This window comes from Alnus glutinosa, chromosome 3, assembly GCF_958979055.1.
Source record: "Alnus glutinosa chromosome 3, dhAlnGlut1.1, whole genome shotgun sequence".
NCBI classification, from domain to species: domain Eukaryota; kingdom Viridiplantae; phylum Streptophyta; class Magnoliopsida; order Fagales; family Betulaceae; genus Alnus; species Alnus glutinosa.
Window position 1 is genome coordinate 27,349,037 of NC_084888.1, and position 10,915 is coordinate 27,359,951.

Below are 10,915 nucleotides of genomic sequence, written 5' to 3' on the forward strand. Positions count from 1 at the left end.
TTTTTCTTTTTTCTGTGTGATTGTGTTGGTTTGGGGATATGCGAACCATTGATTCTCGTTCCAAAGCAACAAGAAATATTTCATAAGACTAATCAACATCTTTTTGGGCTGATACTACACATTTCATATCCAATGAAAGCAGGGCTTCTCGTACAGTGTGAAGGGCAATTTAGATGTGAAGAAGAAGATTATTCCTATCGTTGCTCAAGCCTCTCCATGATATTTGTTATAAAGGAGGGCAAGCTGTCCCATGGAGTTTCAAGTATGCTTACTGCAAGATGCATTGAAATATTTGAGACACTGGATTGGTATTCCTTTCGTTTTTCGATTCTCAAGTAGAGTAGCTGTTAGCAAGGGAAAAATGAATACAATCCTAATATCAAGGGCCATCCAATGGTTAGGCAGGACAACACATTGAAGACCACTTTGGGTTGTAAAGAGATTTTCATCAATGTGTCTTTAATTGGTGATAGTGCAGCTAGAAAATGCATATCCAAGTTCAAAAGCTATGGCAATGATTACCGACTCTGATGAATAGTAATGTAAGAAGATTATCCAAATATTTGGCTCTGCCAAAAAATGGCCCTTTCAATACCCAACCCAAACCCGCCCTCTTCTTCTTTCTTCAACCTCATCAGTGACTAAAAATTGTATAATTTAACCCTCCTATTTAGCCTGGGGAAGTTCTAAGGGAATGAAGTAACTCTTGTGTATTCATTTTCCTCCACTTTCTTCTTTCCTATGTGACATAGGTTTGAATTGTTACAAGAAATATGTAAAGAATGCAAAGTACCTTAATGAAGTCATCCAACATTAAATAGCATTCCCTCGTGTAACCTGCTTCTTGCTAAACTTGGCTCAATACTTGATGCAGAACAAAGAGCAGAGTGTGCAAGCCATGTTATGCTTCAGCACAATTTTAAACCAAACAGTATAATTTACATTTGGATACAGAAAATCACACTTTTAGGAAATTTATCTCATTTACCCAAAAATCATATTGCAGAAACTTGAAATTAAAGGGCCCAAAAGGATAACTAGGAACCACTTGATTTAATCAATCAGATAATTCAAGTAGAATGTGAATTTGTTATTATAGACCATAGGGAGAATGCAAGAAGTGGAACAGTTTCAAGAATCTCAGATTGGGCACCAAAATTTGCAAGTGCCCAGAAGCTATCAGCCATTTAATAAATACAAAATACTCAAGTAAAACATACTACACTTTTGTCCAGGTGATTCCTCTCTTTCATAGTAATATATGAAATTTCCTACTATCACAAGACAATTCAACTCCAAACCATGCATGGTGAAATACTCAAGCACTTTGGATTTGATTTGAAAGCAGCAAAAAAACAGTACATAGGATTTAAAATGTGTCAATAACTGCTTTGCAAATGTCCCACATAACATGGGTATAAGTCTCCTCAATATCCCAATGCAGAAAGCATACTCAACGAAAGTGTTCAACAAATTAAGACAGAGATATTCTGGTTAACTAGAAGCATCAAATATTCAATTGAGTAAATCCACTTCAAACAAGCCAAATGAAACTATTATTGCTACATTAGGAGAGTGGGAAATTAGAAAACTAGACTACAATATCCATCTCATAAATATCATAGGATCAGATAAATTCCACATCAAGGCATGCGACTGCAGATGCACCCAAACTCACACATTTACCTGGTTCTATGTAGCATACCAAGCAACTACAAGGTTTAAAAAGTGATCTCCAACGAACTTCAAATAAAAGAAATGAAGAAAAATACTGCTTACAATACTTCCCATGCGTTGCACTAGTATAGATATCAGACCAAGGGGTTTGATTTAATCAGTATCAAATCTATAGCCATAAGCATATGGTTTGAATGCAAAACTCAAGACATGTTCACCGATGATTTAAATATTTGGAAATTATCGATAACTAATGCAGGACCAGCTCATATGAATTTGCAAGAAATTTTATAGGACGGCCACTTCAACATTTTGGAAGTTTAAAACGTGGTCAATCTCCTCAATCTAGAATTCTTTTTTGTGAATATTTCCTTCAATACTAGTATACGCAACCAGGTCACTTCATCCCTTGATGACAAGTTTCTTTATTCATATTACATCTCTCCTACAATTATTTGTCGCTCAATCATGATGTCTTTGCATTAATGACTTCATTAAATGATTCACAAATCATGTAACAATCCCATTCCTTGAAACATGTGTTGTTCATGTATCCTTTTGCAACCAACTTTGGCTTGAAGGTTTCAAGCTTTCTGTCTACTCTTTAACTTAAAATTGTTCGGTCTTTTTCTAAAAACTTAGCATCTGTGCTAACAACCACCTTCTTGTCCCCAGGGCCAGGACTATATGTAATACCCAGGAAATGAAAATGCATATTAAAGAAATATAGAAATGCATAAAAAACCCACTAAGGTCAAAATAAGATAGAGTGCGGAAGGAAAAAGGGTTTTTTTTTTTTCTTTAAAAAAAAAACAAAACAAAAAAACAAAAAATAGTGGTTTTTGAGCTCAAAAATGCACTCACAGTAGCCAAGGCAGCAAGCAGTGCAGCCGGCATGAACACATTGAAGAGAGAAAACAACAGATGACAGAAAGACTTATCCACATTGTTATTAGTGTTATTGTAATTTACACATGCTTATCTGCTACAAGGCGGACCTTATTCAAAGACTCTTTAAATGCTTGCCAAGCAACCATATAATGATCTTGGGATATCATCCCCTCCTCAACAACTTGCATGGCTCGTCTGTACAAATGATCAAACCACTGTACAGGGTTTGTAATATCAACATTATTGGAGCCAAGATCTGGCACATAGAAACGCTTAAAATCCTTCCTCCACCTTGACAATATGTACTGAAAAGGAATTTCCTCTACGCCATTATAGTTTAGGACACATAAAGCATGCCGGCAAAGATAGCCTTTGAAGTTAAAGCAATTGCAAATGCAGCGGACTTCTGCTCCTGCTTTATCATACATAACTTCAAAACTCCTGACATCCCTCAGAATCTCCTCTCCATCACGTTCTTTAACCATGAATGTTACCACTGGCCCATTTGCATGACCTTGTGTTATGCCAAAACAAGAAGACATCATCACTACCTCGTCTTGAAACTTCTGGAATATTTCTCTTGAATACAATTTAGAGAGCTGCAACTCATAATAGCAATTTGTTTTCAAAATGGGGCTTGAATCACTTGACTCAAGATCATCAAGAGCTTCTTTCTGATGCTTCTTTTGTAGAACTAATTCATACATGTTAAAAAATTCTTTCAAAGAAGTTTGTTGATACACATAACCATCAAAAAAAGGGCTCACGGACTCGCCCTTTTCAAAGTCGGACATTCCACCAAAAGATGTGTCTTTTGAGTACACCGGAGCCCAACGCTCTCGATCTTCATACAGATTTCGAAGCCACTCATGTTCCCTTATTCCAAATCGCTGAATCATCTCTTCCCAAGCCATTTCAAATTCATCCACTTTTATAGAATCATACACCACCCTCCTCAATACCGTCTGAAATGCCACGTAGTCCTGCAATTCTCCCAAATTATCAAGAATGCTTTGAGTGACATGCGGCAAACAAAATCGATGGTGAGCTCTAGGGAACACCTCTGCGATTGCGCTTTGCATGGTCCTACACTGGTTTGTTAAGATAGTTTGCGGAGGGCGACCAGACATACATGTCAGCCATGCCCTAAAAAACCAAATATATGTTTCTAGCGCCTCATCGGCGAGCAAACCACAACCCAGCAGAATAGACTGCCCATGGTGATTCACACCCACAAATGTAAAGAGTGGAATATCATAATGGTTTGACAAGCATGTTGTGTCAAATGCAACCACATCACCAAAATAACTGTATGCAGTCCTGGCCCTAGAATCAATCCAAAACACATTCCTCAAATATCCTTCATCATTGAAATCCATCACATAGAAAAAATTCGGATCGGTTAACTGAACCCGACAGAAGAAATCGTAAATGACTTGTGCATCTCCGTTTTTCAGCTTCAAGCGCCTAGACCGATCAACATGGTCATTAGTTTCTCCGTCATTGGAATTTGAACTCCCATTACCCATTGAGTCTGCTACAGGCGTTCGATACAACTTGATTGTTCGTACTTCTACATCAACAGTTGGTTCTACCTTTCTTTTATCCCCAGTCACCATCTTCTTGTGTGACTTGGAATTTTGCACTCTTTCAGGATCAAATGAATGGTTGTGTTCAAGCTTCACTTCATCAACTCTCCACCTGTTGGATTCCACTAACCTCAACCTTATCATTGCTAGACAACCGGTTCTAGTTTCTTTCCTTCGAGTATTTGCTTCTTTAACTGTTTTGAAACCCTCGCAGTTGCAACAGAGCACTGCACCGCGCTTCTCTTTGCTGTTGCGTTTCGTCCAAGAAGATTTCACCCTGATAGCAAATCCGAGTTCCTTGGCATAGCAATTATAATAATTGTAAGCATCATCATACGATTCGAACTCCATCCCCACAACTGGTGGAGGATAGTCCTTTCTTTCAGATATCCCATTTTGACCATCATCTAGGGTTGTATCATCCCTGTCAGTTTCAAAGTCATTGCCTTCAATCTCAAACAATTGCTCACACTCATTCTCGAAGTCATTGCCTTCATGGCCATTGCCTTCAATCTCAAACAATTGCTCAGTTTCATGGTCATTCTCAAGGTCACCATCATCCTCAAGCAGTTGCTCACTATTTTGAGAACCTTCTAGCTGGTATAAGAAACAAACCATCAATCTCAATATGTTTGAAAAGATAACATCTACAAAAAAACAGAAAAACAACATCAATCTCATTTGTGTTTGATGCTAATCTTTTCAAACATCACTTGTGCACTCATTGCACTCAACTAAAAGCCCACCATTTCTCATCTCAACTCCTCTAGCATTACTTGTGCATTCACTTTCTTTCTCACCCCTGTTTTTTTTTTTTTACAAGTAATTGAAATGTCATTAAAAGTAAACGGCGCAACCCTAATCACATCACACCCTCTCACTGGTCTTCTTTTGCACCCGACCAAACCATTTCAGTTATAATTAGCATCCTATACACAAAAAAACGAAAATCAAATACAAAAGTGAGCGAATTAAAAATTATTAATCAGCTTCCGTTTGGAAAACAAAATTCAAACTCAAATTTAGTATTAAAGATGAAGAGAAAATGAAACCTAGGGACAGATTAATAGTGGGTAGAGAGATACTAATCTCACACGAGAAAGCACTGAATTAAAGAACAACAGGGCGGGATTGGATTGGAAAGAGCGGGGTACTTACGGTGATGTCGAGGTTGGTGTGAGGTGATAAGGTGTCGTCGGTCGGAGAAAACGTGCAATCGCCGGCCATGCTTGGCGGAGAGGTTCACACGCGTTGCGTCAAAGTATGGGAGGTTAGTTTTGCCCTAAGCTGCTCTGCCTTCGTTATTTGTTTTTGCCTTTAGGTCCTTGAGTTTCACTGTAACTACGATTTCTGTCCAAAACCAAAACATTACAAATCCAAATAATCTTTTAGAACAAAAAAATGAGCTCAATTCGAAAAAAGGAATACCATTAAAGCCTTCAACTGCGGCGTGAATAATGTCCTTTGTAAGAAGCTCATAAACCCTAGCATTAGTGGCTAGTGCAACTTTTGTCGAATACATGATCTGCCAAAAAAAATGAACTATGAAACAAACTCACAAGATCTCAAAAGAAGCGAAAAACAAACCAGACGAGCATGCATATTTCATACATAGGTACATATATATACCTATATATGTGTGTGTGAGAGAAGGGGATGCATACCAAAAGCGTAAGAGAGGCCAGAGATAGGGGTGCCGTGGTGAAGAGAAATGCGATTGTCTTCGACCTTCCAGAAGGTTCCATTAAAGGGTTCTGAGGATACTGCAGGTCTTACTCGGACTGCTACGCAGATCTTCTCCATGGCCTTCTACTCCCTCTCTCTCTCTCTCTTTCTCTCTCTGATTCGCTCTGATCTGAGGTTTTGTGACGCCGCTGCTGCTGCTGCCTGTGAGAGATTGAGAGGAGACGAGACAGAGGTTCGCCGATCGCCCAGTCGGCGATCCTGCGCCGCGAGAGCTGAGAAGTGAGAGGAGAGACTGCTGCCGCCCAGCCGCGATCCTGCGCCACGAGAACTGAGAGCTGTGAGAAGACGAGTGTTTTTAGGTTTTCAATTTTCAGAAGATTGAAAGTCGAAACATCAGAGATTCTGATTTAGACTTTGTGTCTTTAGCCCTTTAGGTTTAAAATCAGTAACAATGCGGCATCGTTTTGGTATAAAAAAAACCAAAATGACGCCGTGTAGACTGTGTAGTCCGGGTTGTACAAATTTTTAATATATATATTTTTTTTCAATATATAAATTATGTCCATCACATGTTTGACACAATTCCTGAACCAAGTTTGTAGTTTGGAACACCATGATCAAAGGCTACTCTAGGATTAAGGTGCCAGAGAATGGAGTTTCAATGTATTTAGAAATGTTGAGAAGGAATGTCAAGCATGACCACCACGTACTACACCTTTCCATTCTTATTAAAGGGATTTACGCGTGATATTGCTTTGGAATGTGGGAAAGAGTTGCATGGACATGAAGTGAAATATGGGTTTCATTCTAATGTGTTCGTTAAAAATTCTTTGGTAAATATTTATTCCCTTTGTGGCCTGATTGATATGGCTCGCAGTGTTTTTGATATGAGTCAGACAAGGGATGTTGTCAGTTGGAATGTAATGATATTTGGGTACAACAGAATTAAGCAATTTGATGAATAAATTAAGAAAGCTTTTTGATGAGATGGAGAAACGCGGGGTGTTGCCCACTTCAGTTACCCTTGTTCTGGTGCTATCAGCTTGCTCCAAATTGAAGGACTTGGATATTGGCAAGCGGGTTCGTGAGTAAATCAAAGAAGGCAAAGTTGAACCTGGTTTGATACTGGAAAATGCTTTGATTGATTTGTATGCAGCTTGTGGAGGAATGGATCTTGCACTTGGGATTTTATGTGCCTATGTGCCTTTACTCACACTGGCATGGTAAATGTAGGAAGACATCTTTTTGCTAGCATGACCATCCAGCATGAGATTGAGCCCAATGTGGCACATTATGGGTGCATATATGGTTGATCTTCATGGCCGAGCTAGACACCTAAAAGAAGCTCATGTAGTTATAAAAAATATGCCAGTGAAACCAAATTCAACTGTCTGGGGGGGTACTTCTTGGTGCTTGTAGAGTACATAAAGATGGAGAAATGGCTGAAATGGAGCTGTTTATGTTCTACTATGTAATATATATGCAGCTTGCAATAGATGGGAAAATTTGCATGAAGTAAGACATGATGATCGATATATATATAGGAGAATCAAGAAAACCCCAGGTTGCAGTTTGATAGAGATGAATGGTATTGTTCATGAATTTGTAGCTGGGGACCCATCACATCCTAAATCTGAAGAAATCTATTCAAAGTTAGATGAGATGAAAACAGACTTGAAATTTGCAGGGTATTCACGTGATACATCAGAGATTTCTCTTGATGTAGAGGAAGAAGAAAAAGAGAGTGGACTATACCATCATATTGAAAAGTTGGCTATTGCCTTTGGGCTTATTAGGTCAGGACCTGGGGTGATAATTAGAGTTGTGAAGAACCTTAGAATGTGTGTGGACTGTCACCATATGGCTAAGTTGGTTTCAAAGACGTACAATAGGGAAATAATTGTTAGGGATAAAACTCGATTCCATCATTTCAGGCATGGTTCATGTTCATGTAAAGGTTATTGGAGAGAGTTTAGAAAATGAGAGACTTTGTAAGTTGTTTGTCCAATCTTCTCTTTATAGCATTTGCTTTTGAAGAGCAATGAGAGAATGAACATTGTAAAATCCTCCCCCCCCCCCCCCCCCCCCCCCCCAAAAAAAAAAAAATAGGGTTAGGGTTAAGAACTAAGGTTTGAAAAAAATCCTAGCATCCTTAAGTGGTAGCTGCCACCCACCACCTGGTGAGGTGTGGCTACCTATTCAATCCCCTTGGGGTGGGGGGAGATAGGGATGTAATCGAGCCGAGCCGAGTCGAGTTTGAAGATTTCAAGACTGACTTGTTTATGAGTCGAGCCGAGCTATAAATTGCATGTTCAAGCTCGGCTCGTTTAAAATTCGGGCGAGCTTGAGCTTGAGCTAATTCGAGCCGAGTCGAGTTACTCGACAAGCTCGGCTCAACTAAAGCTCGAGGTAGACTATTAAATTTTTCAATGAGTGATTAAAGCAGAATTCGAGTCCAAGATTATGAACAACCTCTATACATTTATTAATATATAATATAAATATATAGTATGTAACTATATAAGACATATTATAAAATATAGTATATAACTATAGTTTATAAGTAACAAATTAACAATATGTTATTATATATAACTAGAGAGTATAAACTGTGGTATATGTATAATGTGAACAAATAGTAAGTCTAATATATTCTATAAAACTAAATAATTATAGCGATATGGGAGAACTGAGATTCTGGCAATTGCCTTTTGTAGGGCTTTCGCATTCAGATTTTCCTACAATAAGTTTTATAACCCAAAATAACTTATCAAAAAAAATAAAACTAAGTAACTATAATATAAATATAAAATATAACTATTGTTAACCATGTGTGATGTGATATATATATATACTTATATGCTATTTAATATTGTTATATACTAACTATTAATAACTTAATATGTTAATTTAACATACTAAATATTGTTATCAAAGTATTATAATTAATATGTAATACTATATATATTATACTATATTTACTATTTTTACCAATATATATGTAAGATATGAACGAGCTAACGAGTCGAACTAACGAGCCGGACGAGCGATCAAGTCGAGCTTTAAACGAGCTGAGCTCGCGAGCCCCTATCGAGTTTTGTTGAGCGAGTCGGGTATGTATCACTTATTAATCGAGCGGGTTTCTACAGTATCGAGCTCGAGTTCGGATCGGGCTAAACCGAGCGGGTATCTAGCGGTTTGTCGAACGGACTGGTTTATTTACATCCCTAGGGAGAGACAACCCTTTGGGATGCTAGCCACCACCCCTAGGGTAGTGTTTCGACCCATGGCTGCCCAAGGTGGTACAACCATGGGTCCAATCCATGGCTCACCTTGGTGTGGCGCATGGTTCATAACCATGGCACCAGCCGCACCACCATGGATGATGGTCCAACCACCATGCAATCAACCAACACACACAAAAATAATAAAATAAAATATTTTTCTATGTATAAACATATCTCAATGATAAAAAAACACTTCTTAAATCATTGAGAACAAAAAAAGAATTTAAATCAATCAAAAACAAGTTTGAAAACAAAACATATGTTCTAGGCCATGAACTTGAAGACAATCTTCAATAACACATGAAATAAACTTGTATAATAATTCTATTATGATCCAAACATGTTATATACATTATACAACATGTTCCATAACCAAAGAAACAAACTCTAATTGGTCATCCATAAAAAATGAATCCAATCATTTTACCACGTTAAAACAATTGGAAAAAGTGTCTGGAACGCTTCTGAAACACTAACTCAATTGTTACAACATGTTAACCATGTTTTCAACATGCCAAATTTATCAAAAAAATAAAGGATGTAAGGCATGCAAAATATAAACAATATGAACACACGTTACTGCAGAATTTTACAGCAACACAATATTAATTGTAACAATTTAATCGTTTCAGTAAATGTGCTTCAAACCACTAGAAATGTTCAAATCAAGCGCTCATAACATGTTAATATATAGACATGTCAAAGGACCAATGATGACCAAACAAGAGTGAGACACAGCTGGAACAATTCCAGACAGTAGCACCATGCAAACCGTGAAATGTATTAAACATACATGAAGTTTCACAAACTTCCATCTATGCCATGTTTTCTTTGAAGCCATCTCTAATACCATTTGTTGGGATTATGTACATCATATGCACAACAGAATACCCCCAAGAACTCTTCAAGAGAACAAGAATAGATCATGCATTAAAAAAAAAAAAAATCAAGAAGAAACACTTACATGGCAAGTTTCGCCTACCTTGGGTTTTGGTGGCTGAATTTGATTTTTCTTCTTTCTTTCTAAGAACACGGTTGAGATGAGGGATTTAGAATTTCTAAATCTTCTCTTCAATAACTGAATATGACTAAGAGAGTGGGTATCGAATTGAGTGTGCATCTTATTCTTACACAAGCTATGTAGTTATATACATGTGTTTACTTGGAGAGGAGAAAAAACTCTAGCCTCCGCAAGTGTATAACACGGCCAACCCTAACCCCATTTATTTGGAGAACACGGCTGGCCATTTCTTTGGAGAACACAGCTGGGGTTTCTAGAAGCTTGTGTCACTAGGTCAACTTATATCAGCTTGAAGAGGGATCTAAAAGGAAAAAAAATAAAAATAAAAAAAATAAAAAATAAAAAATCAATATTCCACTAGGCTTATCACACATGTCATCTAATGACTTGTCATAAGTTACTATTAATAATATTGGTTCCACTGAACAATTATAATTGCACTATAATTATTTATTTTTAATTATTCAATTAATTACATTGATTGTACTTATATTTTACATTTGACTCCTCCATAAAATATTTTGTTGTTGAATTAAGGTCATTAATGGTTGTCACTTTAATTTATTACATCTTATCATTGAGTACCAAATTTAATCCCTTAGTATTCTCGTACTTGTGAAACCTCATTTCACCACGTAAATAATTATTTTAATATTTCTTACCAAAATGCTCCAGCCATAGACTAAGAAATTAATTTCATTAAATCTATCTATATATATATATATATATATATATATATATATATATATATATATATATATATA

The 10,915-nt window shown here is 37.1% G+C and overlaps 1 protein-coding gene and 1 pseudogene across 2 annotated transcripts; one reads left to right on the forward strand and one right to left on the reverse strand.

The window, feature by feature from the left end:
* Positions 1-2,602: 2,602 nt before the first annotated feature.
* On the reverse strand, positions 2,603-6,272 carry LOC133863531 (protein FAR1-RELATED SEQUENCE 8-like). Of its 2 annotated transcripts, XM_062299506.1 has the most exons (4): positions 5,822-6,272; positions 5,586-5,682; positions 5,316-5,507; positions 2,603-4,754 (listed from the first exon to the last, which is right to left on the reverse strand). In XM_062299506.1, the coding sequence occupies exons 3-4, from the start codon at positions 5,382-5,384 to the stop codon at positions 2,646-2,648; spliced, it is 2,178 nt and encodes a 725-aa protein (XP_062155490.1). In that variant the 5' UTR covers positions 5,385-5,507; positions 5,586-5,682; positions 5,822-6,272; the 3' UTR covers positions 2,603-2,645. The 2 variants fall into 2 exon arrangements, with proteins under 2 accessions (XP_062155490.1, XP_062155491.1); XM_062299507.1 differs by lacking the exons at positions 5,586-5,682; positions 5,822-6,272 and having other exon boundaries at positions 2,603-4,804; positions 5,316-5,448.
* Positions 6,273-6,412: 140 nt separating this feature from the next.
* LOC133863299 (pentatricopeptide repeat-containing protein At4g21065-like) lies at positions 6,413-7,826 on the forward strand (annotated as a pseudogene).
* The last annotated feature ends 3,089 nt before the right edge of the window (positions 7,827-10,915 follow it).